The 22985-nt window shown below is 46.0% G+C and overlaps 12 protein-coding genes and 1 non-coding gene across 13 annotated transcripts; 5 read left to right on the forward strand and 8 right to left on the reverse strand. All coding sequences in view use genetic code 12, as the record gives it.

Moving 5' to 3' along the window:
- Positions 1-191: 191 nt before the first annotated feature.
- On the forward strand, positions 192-2017 carry MKK1 (Protein kinase C signaling pathway involved MAPKK protein; the record flags this gene model as incomplete). Its single annotated transcript, XM_006689264.2, has 3 exons — positions 192-1437; positions 1482-1490; positions 1692-2017. The coding sequence occupies 3 exons, from the start codon at positions 192-194 to the stop codon at positions 2015-2017; spliced, it is 1581 nt and encodes a 526-aa protein (XP_006689327.2).
- Positions 2018-2208: 191 nt separating this feature from the next.
- Positions 2209-3366, reverse strand: PSN45_002147 (uncharacterized protein; the record flags this gene model as incomplete). The annotated part of the gene is made up of 1 exon (XM_006689263.2): positions 2209-3366. One exon carries the CDS (start codon positions 3364-3366, stop codon positions 2209-2211), a length of 1158 nt encoding a protein of 385 aa, XP_006689326.1.
- A 1839-nt stretch (positions 3367-5205) lies between these two features.
- PSN45_002148 (uncharacterized protein) lies at positions 5206-6961 on the forward strand (the record flags this gene model as incomplete). The annotated part of the gene is made up of 2 exons (XM_066157803.1): positions 5206-6778; positions 6936-6961. The coding sequence occupies 2 exons, from the start codon at positions 5206-5208 to the stop codon at positions 6959-6961; spliced, it is 1599 nt and encodes a 532-aa protein (XP_066013900.1).
- Positions 6962-7068: 107 nt separating this feature from the next.
- Positions 7069-7882, reverse strand: PSN45_002149 (uncharacterized protein; the record flags this gene model as incomplete). Its single annotated transcript, XM_006689260.2, has 2 exons — positions 7069-7781; positions 7861-7882. The coding sequence occupies 2 exons, from the start codon at positions 7880-7882 to the stop codon at positions 7069-7071; spliced, it is 735 nt and encodes a 244-aa protein (XP_006689323.2).
- A 39-nt stretch (positions 7883-7921) lies between these two features.
- Positions 7922-11143, reverse strand: FUN30 (DNA-dependent ATPase fun30; the record flags this gene model as incomplete). Its single annotated transcript, XM_006689259.1, has 1 exon — positions 7922-11143. The coding sequence occupies one exon, from the start codon at positions 11141-11143 to the stop codon at positions 7922-7924; it is 3222 nt and encodes a 1073-aa protein (XP_006689322.1).
- Positions 11144-11293: 150 nt separating this feature from the next.
- FYV10 (GID complex subunit containing RING finger motif) lies at positions 11294-12823 on the forward strand (the record flags this gene model as incomplete). The annotated part of the gene is made up of 1 exon (XM_006689257.2): positions 11294-12823. The coding sequence occupies one exon, from the start codon at positions 11294-11296 to the stop codon at positions 12821-12823; it is 1530 nt and encodes a 509-aa protein (XP_006689320.1).
- Positions 12824-12882: 59 nt separating this feature from the next.
- PSN45_002152 (class I SAM-dependent methyltransferase) lies at positions 12883-13821 on the reverse strand (the record flags this gene model as incomplete). Its single annotated transcript, XM_006689256.1, has 1 exon — positions 12883-13821. One exon carries the CDS (start codon positions 13819-13821, stop codon positions 12883-12885), a length of 939 nt encoding a protein of 312 aa, XP_006689319.1.
- Positions 13822-13916: 95 nt separating this feature from the next.
- Positions 13917-15833, reverse strand: UBP1 (ubiquitin-specific protease ubp1; the record flags this gene model as incomplete). Its single annotated transcript, XM_006689255.2, has 1 exon — positions 13917-15833. One exon carries the CDS (start codon positions 15831-15833, stop codon positions 13917-13919), a length of 1917 nt encoding a protein of 638 aa, XP_006689318.1.
- A 464-nt stretch (positions 15834-16297) lies between these two features.
- PUB1 (E3 ubiquitin-protein ligase pub1) lies at positions 16298-17725 on the reverse strand (the record flags this gene model as incomplete). Its single annotated transcript, XM_006689254.1, has 1 exon — positions 16298-17725. The coding sequence occupies one exon, from the start codon at positions 17723-17725 to the stop codon at positions 16298-16300; it is 1428 nt and encodes a 475-aa protein (XP_006689317.1).
- Positions 17726-18425: 700 nt separating this feature from the next.
- TRM12 (S-adenosylmethionine-dependent methyltransferase) lies at positions 18426-19565 on the forward strand (the record flags this gene model as incomplete). The annotated part of the gene is made up of 1 exon (XM_006689253.2): positions 18426-19565. One exon carries the CDS (start codon positions 18426-18428, stop codon positions 19563-19565), a length of 1140 nt encoding a protein of 379 aa, XP_006689316.1.
- Positions 19566-19678: 113 nt separating this feature from the next.
- PSN45_002156 lies at positions 19679-19750 on the reverse strand. The gene has a single exon. It is a non-coding gene; the product is annotated as a tRNA-Gly (tRNA).
- Positions 19751-20124: 374 nt separating this feature from the next.
- END3 (endocytosis defective- protein) lies at positions 20125-21291 on the forward strand (the record flags this gene model as incomplete). The annotated part of the gene is made up of 1 exon (XM_006690161.1): positions 20125-21291. The coding sequence occupies one exon, from the start codon at positions 20125-20127 to the stop codon at positions 21289-21291; it is 1167 nt and encodes a 388-aa protein (XP_006690224.1).
- An 86-nt stretch (positions 21292-21377) lies between these two features.
- ALI1 (Putative NADH-ubiquinone oxidoreductase 30.4 kDa subunit, mitochondrial) lies at positions 21378-22211 on the reverse strand (the record flags this gene model as incomplete). The annotated part of the gene is made up of 1 exon (XM_006689252.1): positions 21378-22211. The coding sequence occupies one exon, from the start codon at positions 22209-22211 to the stop codon at positions 21378-21380; it is 834 nt and encodes a 277-aa protein (XP_006689315.1).
- Between the last annotated feature and the right edge of the window lie 774 nt (positions 22212-22985).

Here is a 22985-nt window from a genome sequence, read left to right on the forward strand (position 1 = left end):
TCTAGGAACCACTCGTTGCTTGTAATTGATCGATATATTTGATGCCAACCCTGGAATTGACGTGTCTGTTCAATCCATTGTTCTTAGTTGTATATTGAGAATCCCTATCCACCAATCTCCCCTGTATCTTTCCAATTCACCTGTTGGAACCCCTATAAAAATAATTTCCATTTGTTTCCCTTTAATGATTAATGTCTAATTCCGGCCCCATATTCAATATCCCCACTCGAGGCACCAAGCCCAGCACTAAGTTGCCGTCGTTGACCATCAGTAGTGAGCCCGCTTCCGGTGGTGACGCCGCCGTGGATGTCAACGGTGGTGAGGATCATAAGAAGCCTCGACGCAAACCTCCTCCAATCGACTTTCTGAGAATCAACGGGTCCCATTCGTTCAAGGATATGCTGCCGGCACCCTCGCACGACTCGGGCGATGTCGACACCAGCGACGGTAGTACCAGCACCAGCGCCAAGGCGTACGGCACAACAGAAGGATCTTCCACCTCGCGGTCCTTAAATCAATCATCCTCCTCCGTGTCTACACCCGCTAACTTGATACCAGGACCCGTGAATCCTGCGGGCCCTCTCAGCCCGTTGTACCAGGAGAAGGATTTATCGGAGTTGATGCCGGACGACTGGCAGATTTTGGCCAACTCGGATCAAATAGTGGAATTGAATAAACTAGGTGAAGGAAACGGCGGGTCTGTATCCAAATGCCGGCTCCGCAATGGCAACAAGATCTTCGCCATGAAGTTGATCAACACGGACTCAAACCCCGATATTCAGAAGCAAATTGTACGAGAATTGCAATACAATCGGCTTGTGAGCAGCGAAAATATTGTCAAATACTACGGGACGTTTTTGATAGAAAACCAGTCGATGATCGGAATCACCATGGAGTACATGGGAGGCAAGTCACTCGATGCAATCTACAAACGGGTGATTGAAATCGACCCTTCCAATCGGGTAAATGAGAAAGTCATGGGCAAAATCGCCGAATCGATCCTCAAGGGATTGAACTACTTGCACCAACAAAAGATCATCCATCGGGACATCAAGCCGTCGAACATTCTCTTGGACTTCCAAGGTAACATCAAATTGTGTGATTTTGGAGTCAGTGGAGAAGTGGTAAACTCATTAGCAACTACTTTTGTGGGCACACAATATTATATGGCCCCCGAGCGAATCATGGGCAAACCCTACACGGTGAACTGCGACATCTGGTCGTTAGGGTTGACATTACTTGAAGTGTCGACTGGTAAGTTCCCGTTCACCAATGTGGATAGTTTGAATACGAATTTGGGACCCATCGAATTGCTCCAGCTCATACTAGAGTACGAGCCCAAATTGGAGGACATCCCACAGGAAAATATCTTCTGGTCCGACTCGTTTAAAAACTTCATTCACTACTGTTTGATAAAGAATACGGAAGAGAGACCCAGTCCTCGACAAATGTTGCAACATCCATGGATAATATCGCAGCAGACGGTGAAGGTAAGAATGGACAAGTTTGTACAGCAGCTCTGGAACTACTGAGCCATTGCAACGAAAGTGTACTAGTGTATATGGATAGCTTGGGTAATAAAATAGAACTGGTTTTGGGGACACGACCATCAACCGCTTGGGTCGCGAGAAAAAACTTCGCACTGGCCAATCATTCCTAAACTAAATCCTCTTACTAGACAACAATGCCAGTTCCTTTTGAAGGGTTGATTCCTTACACGATCATGGGCATGTTCTTCGGCTTGGCAGGACATGGGGTTGGCTTCATCAGATACTGGGACAACGGTTGGAAAAATGACAGATTCAACTTGGACGAATATGACCAAAAGATGATGCAACGAGACTTTTTATTGACGGGTATAAAACGAGGTCAAACCAGTGAAGCGGTGGCTCCGGAGCACTTTAAGACTGCCCAGACCGAGTTGCAAAGATACTACACTCCTTACAGAGACCAATTCTTCTCGTTCAGAGAACGGTTATACAGAGGGTATGTTACTGGCAACTGGGAGTTTGAATGATAGCATGTATTTATGGTGTAATATACACACGACAAAATGGCGTAGGACTGACGATTGAAACACAGGGAATATCATCTATTGTTTTACTAATGTGAAATTGTTTGAAGACAGACAAGTGCCAATACAAACTACTCTATAGAAATGAACTTAATAAACGCCAGAGACGTTCTCTCAACTCTGCTTCTGTTTCCCTACTTGAAATCCTTGTAGGTCCACTTCTCAGTAATCTTAGGCTTATACTTCGACCTCTTTGCAACCGGCACCCGGGCCTCTATAAGTCCCTTCTTCTGCAAATTAATCATGCTGCTGTAGAAAAGATTTCCCTCAGCTTTGATATTCTTCATGTTGGAGCTGAGCTCGTCAGACAATTTCACTTCAAGAGGTGCATCCATAAGATTGTATTTGAACAATCTCTTAGCTGCCTTCTTCTTCTTGGTGACTTTGTCGACGACTTTGGTGTCCCGGTGTTGCAATTCTTCCAAATCTAACTGTCCGATTTGGTGGATTTGATGCTTCAAGTCCTTGAGTCTGGCTTCCAATTCCACTCGTTTTTTATGCTTCAACATCCGACCTCGTTTTGTCTTGGTCTTTCTCTTCAACTCAGTGGGTTTGTTGGCAGAGAGCTTAAAGTCATTAGTGTCATTAGCGTGATTGGGGTCGTTAATTTCGTGGTCGGATTCTTCTTCCTCGTCACTACTTTCGTGTTCTGCCAACATCCGGGCCAACATCTCCTGCCTCTCGATGAGCTGTTGCCGGTTCAATTCCTTGATCTTCTCGAGGCCAAACTCCTGGTTTACCAACTGTTTCCATGATTCCAACGATGGGTTGTACGATTTTCCTCCGTGTAATTCACTGTCTTCAAACTCCAAGGTAATAGGAGCCTCGTCAATCGTCAGAGGCCGGACCTTCTTAGCTTTGGACTTGGCTGGTGGTAGGTTCATAGGATACACGTCGCGGACCGGCGCTGGCGCGGCAGGTGGTTCGTTCCAGAGGTCTTCGTTTTTGACATTGAGAAGTCCATCCTTATTGACAAGAGCCATCGAGGTGGATCCATCAATACGGCCAGATATCTTCATTAACCGGGTGATGGTTCTTCCAGAGGGCTTCTTGTTACGCTCAACTTCCAACGCCGGGATTTTGGACTTATTGGTGAGGATTTCGGTGGACTTTAACTTCTTAGCGGCTTTGGCAGAAGGCACATCAGAGGGGGTTTCGTCAATCACGAATTCGGCGTCGGTTCCCACGAGCCGTTGTTTCTCACGGCTCTGTTCAAGGTTGTCCTCAATGTCCTTGATGTCGATGTTCTTGACCCATGACCGTTTGGTCTTTCTGGATGTTTTGCTTCCCATGATGAAGATGCGATGAGATGAAGAGATGAGATGAGAGTGCGAAAATTTTGAAGAGGCCGACAACTAAGCACCGCGAAATCATGGGCCAAATGGCGCGGGCGCTCTGGCGGCCCCGCGAAACTTGGTGAAACTGCTGTTTAAATGTACGATACATGGTTCTCTGCCACTATCCAAGAGTGTCTGGGCACCCCTTTTCTTACCCAAACACCCACTGAAAGTCTGATCATTTTCCTAACATTTTCCTGGCCCATACACCCACTGAAAATCTGATCATTTCTACGAGCCCGTTAAACACTGTTCTTTCCTGGAACCCTCAACTATCAGTAGGATCAAGTAATGAAGTTCTTTTATATATATATATGTATCTGTATCCACTCACACGTGATGCTCATTTGGTACACCAGCATGGTGAGTCTTATTTTTGTGAATTTCTCACCTCTCAGCCCATTCCGTTGTCGACTGCACAGTTCCAGACTTCAGTACGGTCCAGCGGCTTATAGATACCTAGATATCAAGCATGGACTCCCACCCAGAAATCTGTCATAAAATTAGATGCTCCAGGAGGTGCCTATATTTCTGGTGCTTCAATGTGTCTGATCTGCAAGCAGATGCATAATTGCAACCGTTTTTGGAGAAACGCAGGAAAAACAAACCAAAGGAAGTCGGCTGCAACGTCGCTATTTGTATTATACAAGCTGCCACTATATTGTTAATGAGTGGTATATGGATTGTGAGGGTGGTATCACTGGCAATTATTTGAATGCCGACTTAGGGTTTCGTATACAATGTCGTACCCACCACACAATACGGTACGAAGTACTGCGGTCCGATATCACCACGCGGGCTTTCCCAACACGGGCTTTCCCAACACAGCCTTTCCCAACACGGCTCGGAGCCATGGAAATTACCCCTTCGGTGCTTACCCCAAGTCTAGCCTATTGACAAATTCCTGGAAACCCTCTCTTATTGGAGAGGGTTGCTCACCGTTTATCTCCATGTGTCAAGAAATATCAAGGCTTGGGAGGCTTGGGAGGCTTGGGCACTATCTATCAATGCGAGCAATTGACCGATCCGAATAACAAGGCTGCGGTCGGTACCCCGGATCTATGGTGAAAGAAATGGAGAGGTTCCGGGTGGCAAATATTTCTTGCGCCGTATCCGTGAAGCGGCTGACACGGGATCTCAACACTCACGGAATCAGGAAACAAATACGCAAGAACGACCCGCAAGAACGAGGGTGGGTTACATAATCGCAGAGGCGCGGGCTCAGCTGGAATCCTTCTCAATTGGAGATAGCGGCGACGGGCGGCGACGGCAATAGCATCTGATCGCGCGCCCTGTGCCTGTCTGGGGTTAACCGGCGCTAATTCCTGGGTTTTAATAGAGACAGGTAACCTGTCAGTGCATGAACGGAGACGGATGATACAGATGAAATTCAAGCCTCACATACCATTTCTGATAGACCATTCTTAAAATAGCCCCCTTCAAACATTTGTTGGCGGAGGGCGGTCTTCGGTGGTAACCCCAATGCGGAAAGTCAGACTTGTGTTTGTCAGCCTGACTGATGGCCTCTGTGCATGATGTGTGATGCATGCTTTTACGGTTTGCATTTGGTATTCGGTTTTCTTGTTAAATACGGCTTAGGGTTTGATGCCGGATTCCGGTGCATACTGTGGACGGTTTTCTTACTAATATGACAAATTAACTATAAATACTCTTGACATCCCGATTTTACCAGTGCTTTTGCAACTTGCCAATTGTTTTGTTTACCGTATTAACTCCATGGGTCTTGGTACCTAATCATCTTTTTGTTAACCCATCGTCCATCCCCCTTCTTACATGAAAGAATCTCATAAGCCCAAACACAAACGGATGTCGTCGCCAAAGACCGCTGCCAACCCGTCCTCCGTCTCCGCGTCAACCAAAGTTTCCCCGGAACACCCCCCACCTTCCACTTCCGGTTCCGGTACCTTGGACTCTCAGTTCATCGACAACATCACCAATATCATCTTCACCCAAACCTCCAATTCCTACTTCCCGCTCGATATCTCGCTATCGTCGGTGTCGGATGAGGTGGCTCAGGTGTTGAAGAAATTTAATTTACCCTGTCAAAAACAATTGAGTATCACCAACAAGTCCTTGAGCGATAAACTTGTGCCCCGGTTGGTCAAACTCGACCCGTCCCTCAAGTTGGACTACTCCAAGTTCATCTCCCACCCGGGCAACTTGTTTGTCAAAAACCTCTCTAAAACCAAGTTGAATCACAGTAAAATGTTCAAGTTCTTTAATTCCCACAGCCTGTACCGGTCACTTGGTGAACTCAATATTTTCAACCAGACGTCCACCAACGACGACGACGTGTTTGCCATCTTGCGGTTCGACAACTACCTCGACGTCGAGTTTTTGTTGACCAAGAAGTTTACTTCTAACCCGTTCCACGTTAACCCGAACTTCCAATTGTACCTCAACAAGTACATTTCGAAGAAACAACGTAAGCTCATCCACGAAGAGTTTGACGAGTTCAACAACTACAACAGTCTTGTGCTCGAGAACTTGAGTGGGTTTTTTCCCCCAGGGTTTGAATTTTCGCTTGTTAATTTGCAGCTGTTTTTCGATAAGTTCCGAATTTTTGGCAACATCCAGATGATCTACTTCCCCGTCAACTTGATCAACGCCAACAGCGACTTTGTGCCGGCAGACTTTGGTTTCATCAATTTTGAGGTGTCAGAGAACTCCAACCTCAATATCCTTAAATGTGTGTACTATTTGAACCACCTCACGTACGAGGAGTTCAACGACTTTTCCGAGTCTACCATCGCCCAACACGACTTGACGTCGGACTTTGATGCCAACGGGGCTGGCACCACCAATGGCATCCATATCTCCATTTCCCAGCACAAACACAACCATTATTTATACCAATTCTGCCCTACGCTTTTGAGCTTGGCTAACGGGGTTTTGTCTGTCAGCTACATCGACATGGCGTTCCACTCGGCCTTTCTCAACAACTTTGCTCGGTACTCCAACTACCAGGAAACCAATATCTACGTCAACAACTTTCCCACGTTATTTGCAAATAATGATGCTCAGTGGGAGCGGTTTTGGCAGCGGTTTGGGGCCATTAAGCTGGCGAAAATCATCAAGCCCCAGTTCTATGCCAAAGAAGACCAGAGCGTGGGGAAAATTGGGTTTGTGTTTTTTGAGGACTTTAAGATGGCTTTGAAAGCCATCATCATCACCAACAACAAGTTGGTTAGTATTGACAATCTGAGTTACTTGATCAAAACCAGTTTCGCGCTCCAGAAGCTCCACCGAGACCGGCGCAAGAAGTCGGGCGACAGCTTGGACCAGCAGCTAGAGGCCCCGGCCCCGTACTACTACGAGTATCCTGAGCGGGATGAAGACGATAGGAGTTATACTTATCTGATGCCGGGGCCCATGGGGCAATTTCACCAGCCGTTTCACCAGCCGTTCTTCTTTCCGGTGGCGCAACTGGTGCCGTTTTACCCGTACTATAACTATCCCAGCTACCATGTATATAACAGTCAATGATCTTCCAATGTATATAGTCAATGAGCTCCGGAAGTCGTGCTAGTATACAAAAATAAACGTCTCGCACCATGGCACCGTCCCATACCCCCATCAATCTACGTCCAGCTCGCGCTGCCCATCCGCCATATTCTCCTATTATCTATATACATCCTACAACGTAGGTGGCTCGTCCCGGGCCCGTGGCTTTAACGTAAGCGGTGCCTCCACCACCGGCGCCTCCATACTTACATCCACCTCCTCCTCATCAAACTGCTCCACACTCTGCACCTCCTCAATATAATACTGCAACATACTCTCGATCCCGTTCTTCAACGTCACCGACGACGAGTCACAAGACCGGCACGCTCCCTTTAGCTTCAACATCACTTTTCCGTCTTCCTCATCGAAGCTGACAAACTCAATATCTCCTCCATCATCCTGGATGGCAGGACGGATCCGCGTGAAAATCAACTCCTTGATCATCGACACCACCTCATCGTCCTCCTCATTGATTTCCATGTCCGGGCTTAACGTGGTACCTTCATTTAAAATCGGGGTTCCATTGGTCAAGTATTCTGTTAATATCGAGAATATCTCAGGCTTTAAAAGCGCCCAGTGCAAATCATTGTTGTGCTTCTCGATGGTAATAAAGTCCGATCCGAACATAATCGACTTGACTCCGTCCACGCTAAAGAGCTTCACTGCTAGTGGACTCACGGACGCTTCTCTGCCACTTAAAAACTCTTTGGTTTCGTTCTCGTTCAAGATCTTCATTGAAGGAAGAAACTTTAATGCGTGCTCGTTGGGGGTTTCCATTGTCTGGATAAAGAGGTTTCGATATAGCGATGCTATGCCTCTGGGCTTTATGGGTCTCAAGTGTCTTGCTAAAAACATGGTGATGGAGCAACAACTATTGGTTGTTTTTCGTTTCGCAATCTGCTGACAAAATATGCCACTGCTGACCACGCACTACCTGATGAATCATGTGTGTGTATTCAACTATTTGTCTATAACGTTACTGGGTCTACGCCCCGAATAAGAGTTTCTCAAACAAGCTCGCAGCCTTTTCCTCCACCACTTTGTCGTTGGTTTCGGTCGAGATCGACTGGTCAAGTTGCAACTTGTTTTGGGCCAACTGCAAAATGTTCTCTTCAATAGTATTAGAAGCAATAAGCCTCGTCACAACCACCTCCTTGGTCTGTCCGACCCGATGGGCACGGTCTTCGGCCTGCTTGTCATCGTGTGGGTTGTACGACTGGTCAAAGATAAGTACATTATTCGCAGCCACAAGGTTGATCCCAAATCCTCCAGCTCTTGTACTCAACAAGAACACGGGTATCGTCTTATCTTCGTAGAACGTATCAATCAAGTCTTGTCTGTTCTCAACGTTTGTTTGTCCATCGAGTCGCAAGAACTTGACGTTGATAAACGATAATACTCTTTCCAAGATATCTAAAATTTGGGTGAAGAGTGAAAACACAAGGATCTTTTCTCCTCTGGCAATGGTGTCTTCAATAGCCTTCTGAAGTATACTTATCTTACCGCTATTCAAATATGCATCCTTGGGCAACGTGTACTTTCCCAAAGTCTTGGGGAATTTGTGACATAAGTTATCAAGTTCATAGTCCGACATTACCTCCATATCTTCCAAAATGTACGCTCTGTTGGCATCAGCATATTCAGGCTCGTTGGTGATCAAGGTGGCCATTTTCTTAAGGTCTTCTTGTTTGAAGAGGGTTCTGAATAGAAGAGGATGCAATGCTGCTTTCCTTAAGGACATCAACACATTGTTAGATGAAGGAATAGGATTCCGTTTGGCTTCTTCTGCTTCTTTACCAGTAAGCAACTTTCTTCTTTCTCTTTCCACTCGGTTGGCTTTCCCTTTGTTCATGTGGTCATCATAGATCTCCTGTTGCTCCTTGGTCAATTCACAATACTCGACTTTATTGATCTTCTCGGGCAAGTGTTTCAATACCTGAGCCTTTTTACGTCTCAAAACAAACGGGGTCATCATGGTTTTAGCCTTGGAGATAGCTTGAATAGAAAGTAAAGGATTGTAGTTTTCATTAGTATCGGTTGTCTTTGCCTTTTGGTTGAAAATAATTTGCAAATCCTCCTTCTTCTCCGAAAACAAATGAGGAAGCATAAATGCCAATAACGACACCAACTCTTTCAAATTATTCTGCAACGGAGTACCAGTCAATAACAATCTGAACTTGGCAGTCATTCTCATCAACTTGTTGTACCTCTCGGAATTGGAGTTCTTCAACATATGTCCTTCATCATACACAACCATATCGAACTCTTGGTTTCTTAAAAATTTGAAGTCAATCGGGGATCCAGACGCCAAATTGTAGGTGGTCACCAACACGTCGAACTTTGCTTGCCTCAATTCGTATCTCAACTCTTCTCTTTCCGCTTGGCTCCCATAATACGCTTGCACAATTATATCAGGACAGAACTTGTTAAACTCTCTCAACCAATTCTCCAACGTAGAAGAAGGAACCACCACTAAATGTGGTCCCTTCAGCTGGTTGCTGGACTTCAAATGTGACATGAATGCAATGACCTGGCACGTTTTGCCTAGACCCATTTCGTCAGCTAAGATACATGACAAGTGGTTGGTGTACAATAAGTTAAGCCAGTTGATACCCACAAGTTGATAGTTTTTCAACTCAAACTCGTCATTGAACGTTTCTGGTGCTTGGTGAATATATGCCAAAGATTTCTTGTGATGTTTCACTGTCTGAATGGGCTTTTCATCGTCGTCAGAGATCTCAATAATTTCATTCGTGGGTTGAATGTCCACGATTTCTAATTCACCATCTTGACCAGTTACAGTTACACCCCAGGCTTCCATCTGCTTGGATATAAGGTCTCCAAACTCCGAACACTTCTTCACCAAAGAGTCCACAGCCCTATATCCCTTTAAGTTGGCCTCGATGCTTTCGATAAGCTTCTGTCCTACAGGCTTCTTTTTGGCCCTTTGTTTCTTCTTAGTCTTAGCATCGTCAGCCTCTTCTTGACCATCGGAATCTTTTGGAAGCTCGAACTTCTCTTCCGAAACCGCATAGATATCGTCATAAGGTCTCATATTAATCACCAACTCACTCACGGTGGGAGGTATATTACCAATCTCGGTGATGTCCTGCTGACTGGCATTGTTCAAGAACTCCAACACTCTGGAATCCATAGACGTCAATCCAGAGTCATCTGCATACTCATCTTCTTGAGACATATCATCGCTCAGGTCATCGTCACTCAAAACTTCTTCAAAAGCCTTTGTTTTCCGGTTCTTTCTATTGTTCTTGATCCTCTCTTCAAGAACATCCAACTCGTCTACCTCGGGCAGCGACACTTTGATCACTTTCCCGTCCATAGATTTCTTGAACGACGACAATCCCGAATCATTAAAACTAAACGACTTCAAAGAAACCGGTTCTGGTGAGGGAGACGTTGAAGTAGCAGGAGTGGCTCGATCTTTCAAGCTGGATAACCTGACGAGTTTCTTCTTCTTTTGTGGGTTTTCCTTCTTTTGACTCATCATGTCCAAAATGCTCACTTGCTTTCTATTCTTATACTTATCGAGGATGGAGAGTTTAGGCCTCGTGAGTTCTACCTTCGTACTCTGAATTTCTTCCAGTTTCACAGGAGACTCCACCACTTTGGGTCTGGACTTTCCTCTAAGTTTGATAGGCGACTCCTCTTCGTCATACTCATGTTGTCTCTTATTACTATTCGAATCGTCCACAAGGGGTTCTGTTTGCTGTTTTTCCTGTTCTAACATTTCCAGACGCTCATATTCTCTCATGAGTTTCTGTGAGTTTTTTTGAATTCTTTCCCACTCTTCTTGCTTTTGTTTGTCAGTGTTCTCCTTCTCCTGGCGACGAAGAATCTCATCTTTACTGTAATTTTCGGTCAAGAACTTGGTGATTTCTCGCAAGTTACCTCTCCCCTTGACAAATCCTTTGAATATGGCGCTTTCGGGGAGATAGGAGAACCGCTTCCTAACCATGGGGAAATCCTTATGGTTTCTAAGGGCTTGACGACGACTTTCTAAAGATTTTTGAGTGGCCTCATCAAGAACCTTATGTCCATTGATAGAGGGTAAATCGACGGCTTCTTTCGAAGGCGAGGTGTTGATGGTAACAGGCGATGAACTGGGCACCTGGACGTAGGGGACGGTCTTTGGTGGCGTCAGTTCGACCTGGATTTTGGGGTTGGAACCCGATTTGTACCAACTCATTGAATTGATTGATCTTTTTTATCGCAGGCGATCGCGAGGAAAATACGCGTAGTCGCGGCCATTGGAGCCATGGTCGTGTTGTGTCGCACCAGCTTCGCACCAAATTATCATTCGCACTTGTTGCAGCAATGCGAAACCTCCGTCTCCTTCATGAGTGAACCCACATTGAATTTCCACGTTCAGGCTGGCCTGACACAGTTCAAGGTTCCCACGGAGCTTATCAGAAAGAACTTCAAAACCATCCAGAAACTTATCGAAAAGCAAAAACGTCAAGCTGCCAATGATATCGCCAATATCAAGAAGAACCCCAGTCTCCCTACCGCCATTAAACTTGAGATGATTCGTAAAATCATCCGTAGTTTTGAAGCGCTCGAGAAGAAACTCAAGGCTTCAATTAATAAAGATCAAGAGTATCGATCCCGGCTTCTTGCCAGACTTGAAAATCTCCAGGAATTGACCAAATTCACAGTCACCCGAAACCATGACCAAGACATTACAATTGATATGGAAGACAATGAGCACGCCATTGCAGACGACCTCGAGGATGAGGACCCTAAGTCTGTCAAGACAAAGGCCCGAAAATCGATGTCAGGTGACGAAGATAAGGCTCTTGACTTGCATAACCCCACCTTGATCAACTGGTATCGAGATCAGGCTAATTTACTTATAATTGATTACTTGATAAAGTCCAACGTTTCTTCTGAACAGAGCGTGGGATTGAAGTTGCTACAATCGCTATCGGTGTCAAACCCCAAGTATATGAAGCTCATTGACTATGACTTATATGAGACGCTCAATAAAGTGTTTTTGTCAATAGTAGAGCACCACGATTTGAGCTTGGTGATAGCCTGGTTCGAAGAAAATCGTACCGCTTTGAAGAAGGCCAACTCTAACATCGAGTTTGAAATCAACTACTGTAAGTTCTTATCGTTTATTGAGGAAGGCCGAACGGATGAAGCCATTAAGTTCTCCCAGGTGCATTTGTCTCCCAGCGGGAACATCAACAATTATCAAGAAAATGAACACGACAGCTACCTCAATAACCTCAAGAAATTGAAGGAAATCGGAGGGCTTTTGGTTTATTTGGCCATCAATGAGCATCTGCTGCCTTCACAGCCGGTAGGCTCCTTTTCCACTTCCATGGTCAAGCATTCTGCCCGGTTCCACGACTACGAAAAGCTCTTGAGCGACGACCGGTGGATATTTTTGTCAGAATGTTTCATGGAGAACTTTACAAAGTTGTACGGAATCTCTAGAAACTTCCCATTGTTCATATACTTGAGTGCCGGATTATCAAGCTTGAAAACCAAGTCGTGCTACTGTAATAACGACAATACCATTTTTGTGAACCACAAACAACCCCACGAAGAAGTTGGTTCGTTGAAGGACCGCAAGTATAGGGGGCCCAACCACTACTACAAGAGATTGAACCGAATCAATAATTGTCCGGTGTGCTCTCCCGAGTTATTCAAGTTGAGCAGAAACTTGCCATACGCACAGTTGATAACTAGTATATTCAACAACCCATATAAACTACCCAATGGTAATATCTACCCGATAGATAAGCTCACAACTCCAAGCAGCTTGAAGAACTCGGGCTCGGGGTCGTCCATAATCGAGGATCCGTTGACCAAAGAGGTGTTTGCTCTTTCTGAGTGTGTGCGAGTCTATCCCGCATAAGAGTATTGATGATAGCTAAATATAATATATGATTAAATATGGATGAATTCTGGGTGCTTCTAATCACTGTCACTGTCCTCTTTCACGGCTTTTCCTAACTTCACGAAAGGCTCAAACACATAAATCCGGGCATCTCTTTCAGCTGCAGGCTTAGTTGTGTCTCTTACTCCACTGGAGGTTCTCTTGTGATGGTACTCAGGAAAGCATCCCCAGTCGAATCTCCCTGACTTCTCAACCTTATAGTTTTCACTTTTGGCAAGAACCTTGACTCCCCACGAATTGTATGGTTCACCTTCAAATAACGTTAGCACTATTCTGCCAGTAACACTGTCAAAATTGTATCCTCCAAAGCTGCTGTTAGACTCATCATTTATAAATTGAAAAAGCTGTTTACAGCTCTGGAAGTACTTGAGCATCAACTCTTGGTGGTCTTTGATATTTCTGTCAACATCTTTCATTCCTCTTCCCGTGTGGGGGAAGTTGAACATGATATGATGAAGCCTTGAATGTTTAAAAATGCTATTTGCTCTGCCTTTTTTCGTATCTAGCTTGAAACTTGCCATGAGATTAGTACCATCGACTTCATGGACTACTCTGACGCCTTCCAGGCTCAAGAATTCCAAGTTTCCATCTACATCGGAGTATTTAGCTTTAAGCTGTTCCAAAGAGTCCAAACTGGTGGCTATTAAGTTCTGTGGTTTGATGTGGTTCTGTTTAATGATGGAAACCGCAAATGAGAAGTCACCCTCTCCAATGAGAAGCACTTTCTCTTCGGGGTTAAATGGTATCAATCCCTTTTGCTTCTGGTGGGCTTGTTGTTTGTGCTTGTTCTTAGATTTGCCCTGCTTGATGGAATTTTGTTTGAGTTTCTGTTGCTCCGCCGTGCCATTTAACGTTTCCTGACGCTTCTTATTTTCTACTTCCGCCAAGTGGTGGCGGACCAATGCACCCTTGAGACCCTTTTTGGCCAATACCTTTCCCTTTAGCTTTCTGACCATTGCCATGAATTTGATAATGCGATGCGATGCGATGCTCTTCGCGCATCTCGAATGACTACCCAATAAATATGCCTTATATTTTAGAACCTAGGTATTTACATATGAAAAGCCCTCTCTTCACCAGCAGTATACTTGTCAGTATCTTCGTTCTCCTGGTACTCACTGTTGTCCTGCAATTGTTGCTGGTGGCCAAAACCAAAGTGGTTCCCGCGTCCAGACATACCGCTATCACTGTCACTGCTCTCGTACAAATCCTCATCATCTTTATCTTCTCCCAACTTGAGGCTAGGGCCGGCCGACCAAGACCCTTCACTCTTGCAGCTGTCATGATCATGTTCCATCTCTTCGTCACTCACGTCATTCTCGTCTAAGGAAACCAAACGCTCCTCCGTACCATCGTTGAATTCGAAGAAGAGCATGAACGTGCCCTGAGAGTTCAACACCTCTTCTTCGTTCACCACATACACAGACTCGTCACTGATTCTCCACCACGTTCCTCTTAGCTTTCTGTAACAAATATAGTGACCATAGTTGTGAGTACCATAGTGGGAGATCACTGCTTTCAAATTGTACAACAACTTAGGGTCCAATGGAGGATCTGCTTCTGCTTGTAGTTCGGGAGTGGCGGTAGTGGAGTTTGTCTTGGCGACGTCACTCATCTCGTCGTCCGAATTTGAGTTCGAGTTGGAACACGTTGACCCCGAGTCTTTGATTTCCTCGTCCATCGACTCCATCTTTTCATGGTGTATACCAAGGGACTGGATTTTCTCATCCTGTTTCCTGAACGGCAATCGAGCATCCATATTGATGTCGTTGGGCTCGGCAACAAACGACGCCAAGTTCAATGTCAATGGAAACGATACTTTGCTAGAGTTCTTCACGATCATATAAGTTCTAGGATCAAAAACCGACCGGTTGATATGAATCGATAAAAGTGGAGGAGGTCTGCTCAACAAGATCTGCTTGGATTTGCGTGATTTCTTTGTCATCTGCTTCACCGTCAACTTCTCGAACGCCTCGTCCGTGACGCAGTTGCGGTGGAGCTCGTCGTCTATCTCCTGAAGTCTGGTTCGGAACTGGTCGATGATTTTATCGTTGGTGGCACTCTCAATTTTTTTGATCAAAAACTCTCTGGTATGCTCTAATCCACAACGATTACAGTTGACATCTTCGATGATTTCAGGAGCCACCCAGTCGTGGAGTAAACCTTCAAGTTCATATCCAGAATAGTAAGAAGCTGCTTGATTGGGCAAATTGAGACTCAAGCCACTGTTGACCGAATACCTTATTCCTCCCACCTCTCCACATGACAAGCATCCGATTCTCTCGACAGAAACACCGTCAACCGGAGTTATCAATTCCAATGGCTTCACTTTGTGGTCTGCGTCCACCAAGTTGGGGTCTACTTGGGATGCCGGAACGTACACTTTCCCCAAGGTACCCAATTGGTCACACCCACAAATCAAGTCTTTTATCATAGACGAGTCCACAAACGTGTCGGACTTGGAGGATTCAGTTTCAGGCTCGGGGGTGGCAATGTCGGGGTTCTGTAGCTTCTTATACTCTTTTTCCAAAAGACTCATCACCAACTGGTAGAATTCTTGGGCATCTTCCTGGTTGTACCCTGTAAAAAAGTTTTGCTTGGGCCCATTGGGCATCTTGTTGAGTAAGGGTTTTGTGGAAAATTCTTTGCTTCTGGTGCCGTATTTACCATTCACATTATCAATTAATGTTTTCAATGCGGTGGTGAACGGCAAGAGAGACCGGGACTTGGCGGTCCGCAACTGGTCCTTGTCCACAATGTCTGTGTGATTTTGTAAATAAGAATCGATGAAGGCAACAAGGTGCTTGGATGATGCCAAAGATTGGATCACCGAGTTCATAAAACAGGTGTTACCTTCATTAGAAAGACCACCCAACTCTCCGCCATTTTTTAGAGCAAACTTGGCTTCCTTGGGTTGTTTGGACGGTCTTCCGAACCGCTTGTTCGGGAGAAACTTGTAGTTATTCATGGTAAAGAATAGATGATTAAGGGCCTGGTTGAGATGGGGCCAAACGGGGTATCGGGATAATCCTACTAATGATAACACAAGGACAGAGACAGTGGCGATGACTTTGATGGGAAGCTTCTGGAGGCTCGACAGGAAGTTATTGAACACCAAACCGGGAATATTGACGATGATGGAAACAATGATAAAGAATGCACAGTAGGTATAAGTCGAGTGTAATTTCATAAAGAAGAGAAATGGATCTTCTTAGTTGGTTGACAGTATATGCTATGATACGTGTAACCTCCCCGATTGTGCGTGGATGAAGGTATCTTATACAATTACGGAGAATGAAGGTGGTGTTACAGAATTGCCAACTATTGATGATTAAAATTTTTTTGTGTGTCAATGTTCAAGCTCGTTTTCATAATTATGGCAAAATTATACTCTACATACAGCAAAAATGCAAAAGAGCCAGGACCAAAATTTTATGGTCTCTGGATGAAATTTTGGGATACGTTTCTGTAGGGACCAGGAGGGCGATCTTTTCCCCAGCCACATTTCAAAGGCCTTCCATTGAGATTGAATCCAGCAAGTTGTACGATGGTCATGGCTGCTCGCTCATGGCTATCATATTTTACAAATGCACAGCCTTTCTCCGGGTGGAACTTTAGGTCCACAATATATCCAAACCCTTGTATAAGCGGGATCAATTCCTCCTGTCGGGTAAAATGGGCGATATTACCCAAGTAGACGGTGGTTTGCCAAGCGGGGGTCTGCCTCAAGACGATTTCATACGACTGAGGGGATACCAACGGCATTTCCAAGCCCATATCCACATCGTTGGGTCCCAGTAGCGTGGTGTTAGCTCCACTGCCGGCACTGGCACCAGATCCATTGCGCACAAACTCATCGAGCGGTTCCAACTCCATTCCCGACAGCATCAATGACAGTGTGGGCCCTCTGGTTCCACCACCGACCATATGGAGCGGAGGTCCCAGTACCTGCGATGAAATTCGGTGGGCCTTCATGGGCATTTGCATCTGCATCACCTGATGAGGATGGTGCGCGTGCGGGTGGATGGGACCCAAAGTATTGGGGAACTGGGCCAATTGGCCTGACACTGGCGAGAACGGCACCAGACCAAACTGGCCCGGGCTGAACTGCTCGGGGGCTGGCAACTGGAGAATGGGCGAGTGCGCCAACGGTTGCGATGTTCTAAGTGGAGTGGTTTTCTTAAACGGCTGTTGAGGCTTCTGCTTATGAGAAGCCCAGTTACACCGAATGACTCGACCAAGCACTTCCTGGCCATTCATGGAGTTTATGGCCATCTGGGCGTCAAGCTGGTCCAAGAACGTCACAAACCCATAGCCACGAGACCGGGATGTTTGCATATCCCACATGACATGGGCTTCTCTTTTGGACTTGAACTGCGAAAATGCCTTGCTTAACGTCACATCGTCCACCTCGGGGCTGAGGTCGCCCACGAACACGTTGAATACGGGCTCGGCCGACTGCACCGAGTTTGCATTGGACAGATGATACGCCCACTTGATAACAATAATATGATCGTTGATATTCTTGCCGTTCAAGCCAGACAATGCATCCGAGGCACTATTGGGCTCCTGGAACTCGATGAAAGCGTAGTTGAACCCGAGTTTGTTCTTGTCGCCGAGGATCTTGATTAGCTTGATGCTCCCGTACTGGCCAAATACCTTGGATAACTCGGCTTCATCGATGGACTTATCAAGACCCGCCACGTAGAGAATACGGTTGGACACTTGTCGGCCACCGTGGACAGCGCTGGCCACGGGCACCAGCGTGGCACCGGCGGCGTCGCCGCCGGTGGAGGTAGGATGAGTCAGGTCTGTAGGGTTTCGAGTGTCAGAAGAAGGAGGGATTGATGGGGTTGACATTCGAAGTTAGAGCGATTCGGATGGGTGATGAGGGGGCTATGTGTAGGGAGAATACCGGGTGTGTGGCTTCTGAGGTTGGTGATGTTTATGGTAGGAAACAAAAATGGTGTTGTTGATGGTGGTGGGTAGTAAAGGGAAAAAGTAAACAGGAAACCAAACTAGAGAATTGTCAAACACAAACAATGATGGAGGGACGAGAAACACACAATGTCAACAAACAAATACAAAAACACAAACGTACAAGGGTTGGGTAGTTAAACGGAGCTGGATATCTTGGTGCTAGTAAGGGGATGGTATAGGTGAGCAGAGTCAATGTCTGCAATTAAGTAACAAACAAAAACCAACGGACGAATTGACAAGGGTGGGCTGAAACCAAAATGCGTAGAGTACACGGGTCCAGGTCAACGAAGCAGTGGGTTAATTGAACACGGTTACAAAGGCTAAAATATTTCTCTTTGTGGAAGCAAAAGTGGACGTTGAAAATTTCCCTATCGAATGCGACTTGATCGTAAAACCAAAAGGCAGCCGGCCTCACTACACAATAAGTTTGTTTCTGTCTCATTATTTCCATGCAAGGGGCAACCCCCAAATAAACTTTTTTTAGTTGATATTCATGCTTGTCAAACTTGAGGTATCTGATCCAACCCTCTTGAAGCCCGTTAAATCCGTGTTGGAACGGTACCAATTTCTCGCCCGCAAAATGGAAAAGTCTGCGTCGGCATGGGTATTTTTCACCACCGTACCAGACTCACAACGCCTGCTGGTGGCAGCGCTGGTGACCGCCGTCGGGGTGCCCCCGGGCTCTATTGTCTACGGTGTCTACGACCCACCTCCCGCCATCGCGCCGGTGCTGGACCTAGAATCCACCATTCGCCAGCTTTACAAGGAGAAAAACTGGGCCTTCGATGAGGGCCTCGCGCCCTTCATTCCTAAGAGATGGGTGGTGTACGAGCCCATGGTGCTATTTAACGCGGGAACCTTTGACGTGGCCGCGTGGCAGCATGAGCTAGATGTCATCGACCGCGACCTCCTTTTCCAGCGCCTTCTCCACACCCATTTCCCCAGACTCACCCACATCGCCATTAACAAGCCCATCGACCCACACACCGTCATGAGAATCCCCATGAATATTCTCGGGGTTCACGGCGACTTTGGCCCATCACCCACCGCTCGATCACTAGAGTCGCCCACCACCGCCGATTTCACCAGCGCTTTCTGGTGCACCACCACCCAGAACGGTATTCGCCAGACGTGGGCTCCCATGTACACGATGTTCTCGCGCGGAAATATCAAAGAGAAGAAACGGCTCCTCGACTCATACACCGCCCTCAACCACACGTGGGTGGTGGACCTCTACGCGGGCATTGGATATTTCTCTCTCTGCTACGCCCGCAACGGTGGTCGACTTATGTGCTGGGAACTCAATCCCTGGTCCGTCGAGGCTTTGGTGCGCAACTGCCGCCTAAACAACTTTTCCTGTAAACGCGACCTGATGGAGTACGACCCAAATACACAAGTATTTGTGTTCAATGACACAAATGAAAAATGTATCGAGACGGTGACTCGCTTGTGGAACACACCGCTCCCTATAAGCCACATCAACTTGGGTCTCTTGCCGTCGTCCCGCCAATCGTGGCCTATTGCGAACCGGCTTCTTGAGTTGTCAACACTACCAACGGTGGTGCATGTGCACGAAAATGTCCACAAAAACCAACTTGAATCGACCCTAGAACTGGTGGCAGATGAGTTTCCGTTCACGCGTCCGCTCGACACCTTTCTCGTTAAAACGTTTGCTCCCGATGTGTGGCACACCGTGTACGACTTGCAAAAGGAGCTTTGATGCATCTTTGCAGCCAATATTTAGACATCTGCATAAAAATAGACTTTTAGCACGGAGCCTACTAAACGAGCCAAAAATGGATAATTTAACCAAGAGCGAGGTAGGGAAAAAAATGAGCGGTACGGGAATCGAACCCATGTCTCCTGCTTGGAAGGCAGAAATGTTAACCACTACACCAACCGCCCAACTTTTTTTGGGGTTTTTTGCATCCAGTGGGCTAAATTGGCCGGGGCAATTCCTTGTATTTGTTGGTCTTCTGGCGGTGTGATAATCCATGGAAAAAAAAACGTCTTTTATCATGGTCGCATTTTGGCTCTTTTTCGTGTAACTTCACCTGTGTTAAATACCACTTCTGCGACAAAATCTTGTCTTTCTCCGTCACTAGCTGTCCATCCGCCCCCAAACCAACCCTATATTTTTCCCCGTATGCAATTGCGTCTGTTTCTATCACTCAACTTCAACTCTTGGTTCCTACTTCTCCCTATCCTCTTACTCTCTCGTTTCCTCATTGATCATCCATATTCGCGAAACTCCTGGACAAATAATCTCCACCACCAACATGCCTCGTTTGGAAGAATGGGAAATTAAAAAGTATTGGGAGATCTTCCAGGGATTGAACCCTATCGACAACAAGTTGGACGGCACCCGAGTATCGCCTATCCTTAAAAACTCGCGATTGAGTGACGACAAGCTATCGAAGATCTGGGACTTGAGTGATATAGACAGTGATGGGAAACTTGATTTCGAGGAATTCTGTATCACCATGCGGTTGATCTATGACTTGGTCAACAACAACCAGGGATCTATTCCTGAAGAGTTGCCCGGGTGGTTGACTCCCGCGTCCAAGTCTCACTTGATTCAAGCCAATAGAGCTGTCAATACTGGTGATAACAACTTCAGTTCCAACAACAGCAGCAGTAACGACACTGAAGGTGACGAGGAGTTCTTGTCTGATGATTTTGACTGGTACATATCGCCCACTGACAGGTCGTCATACGAGGCCATCTATAACTCCAATAGTGACAATTATGGTAGAGTTAGATTCGAGTCCTTGGAAGGATTGTACAGCTCCTTGAGTAAAGTTCCCAGAACCGATATCTCGTCGGCGTGGAACTTAGTCAACCCCAAGTCGTTTGAAACCATCGACAAGGACCAAGTGTTGGTGTTTTTACATATCTTAAACCAACGAGAGCATGGTAAAAGAATACCAAGAGGTGTGCCAGTGTCGTTGAGAGCCACCTTCTCGAAAGAACAGCCAAACTACGACCTAAATGCCGTGTCCATCACCAGACCTCAACGCCTGAATGTGTCTTCTAACGGGCCGAAGGGATTTGCCACGGATTATTTGAGTAAAATTGGCCAGTCTAATGTTGTTAAAGACTCAGGAACCGATTTTTCTGCCACCGAAGGCACCGACTGGGAAGAAGTCAGATTAAGACGAGAATTGGCTAACTTGGAGGATTTGTTGGAGAGGGCCAACCGTGAAACCAAGACCGATGAAGGCGTATCAGACGAGTTGACCATCGTCAAGCATGAATTTGAACTATTATTGAACTACAAGGAAGAGAAACTCCAGTCGTTGCAGACCGGGAAAGTGAACAGTGCGGACTTGACAGACGTCCGCAATGATATTGAGTTGATTGAAAGCCAAGTCAACTTGTTGCAGGGAGTGTTGAAGGAAAAAGAGGCCGAGTTGACCAGCCTCCAAAATCAGTTACAAGTGTAATGGCAAAAAGTGTATATTCTAATAAAGGGAACCAAGTTACAGCAGACGTATCTAAATGTGTGTGTGGATGCAAAAGTCTAAGAAGCTCACTTCTTATCGCCCTTTTCTTCAGCTTCAGGCTCGGGTTCAGGTGTGGGCAACTTGAACGATTCGGGCGTAAAGTCCTTACCATCACCAACCTGCTCCCACGCTGAGTGAGGAACCGTGAAACTTCTAGATGCCTGGGTCAATTCCAATGGCTCATACACTACTCTCTTCTTTTCCTCGTCGTATCTCACTTCGGTGTATCCAGTGGTGGGGAAATCCTTTCTCAAAGGATGGCCTTCAAACCCGTAGTCGGTCATAATTCTTCTCAAGTCCGGGTGGCCCTCGAAAAAAATCCCAAACAAGTCGTAGGTTTCTCTTTCGTACCAGTTGGCACCTTGAAACAAAGGCACAATCGAAGGCACAGGACTGATTTCGTTGGCGTATGTCTTGACTCTGATTCTCGAGTTGTAACGCACGGACAACATGTTGTACACGACATCGAACCGGTTGGATCTTGAAGGATAGTCTGCTGCCGTGACATCCATCACTGATTTGAACTGCGCAGATGTGTGGTTCTTTAAAAATATCATGGTGGGTCTCAAGGCGGAAGGCGCTACGTACACCGTCAACTCGTCCTTCCATACCGAGAACTGCTGGATGTATTTGGGCATACAAGACATGATATATCTGCCGAATTTATGCAATTCTTCGGATGTTTCCTTGTACTGGTCAGCAGGATTGACTAAAGGCACATGGACTTCGGTGGGTTTTCTTCTGGGGAGCTTCGACAAGTCTGGCAACTCGTACGAGCTGTTGTAGCGAACAGATGACTGTTGTAACAACCGCTTGCCTAGGAGGCCTATGCTATTGATTCTGACACTGGATCTCAACATCCTACTGAGCTTCACAAGTATAATTTTATTTTCGCACTCTTCGATTGGACAAAACGCTGTGTGGTCGTGTGGGGGTTTTTCACCTGAGCTACGCGAATTAGCTTACGGCATAAGCTGGTGCATTAACTTCTAGCTGGTCTCTACTCCACAATCGTAGCCAACGTTAAAACGTGCACTGTCCTCAGGGGGTATTAAACTTCTCACTCGTCCACTTTCAGCCAGGTAGAATACGACGAGGTTTATTCCAAGATTACGATCGCCTATACGTTTTAATAGCTTGAGCAGGGATCCCAAGTTTAACATTCGTAATTGATACACAAAGGTGTAGACACTGTAATCTACGTGAGTCTCCTTCTTAGTCTATGGAAGACTCACTTTGCCTAAATGGCAAAGGGTTGCAAATGGGGAACCAATCGAAAGGAATCGTACTGTGAGTAAACCCGAAGACGTACTCAACCCTGTACGTGGACTTGCAGAAAATACTACAGTTGGAAAACACTATTTGGTGCCAATGGAGAAGGGATAATAACATTAGCCGGGTCTTCGAGCGGCTGCAAAAAACATGAGATATACACCTCAAGTTTTTCCCGTTTGTGGTCGCTCTCTTGAACATTTCTGGGGATGCCTGGTCTCCGTAGGAGTATGCACCTTAGACAAGCGAAGTATGAAAAACATGAGTCTATCTACATCAATAGTGTACAAAGTTCTAATATTTAACTTCAATGAATGGACTTTACAGCTTAAACTTTGCCCTGGGGAAAGAGCTTTGTTCTG

Source organism: Yamadazyma tenuis, chromosome 2 (genome assembly GCF_029203305.1).
Source record: "Yamadazyma tenuis chromosome 2, complete sequence".
Taxonomy (NCBI): Eukaryota; Fungi; Ascomycota; class Pichiomycetes; order Serinales; family Debaryomycetaceae; genus Yamadazyma; species Yamadazyma tenuis.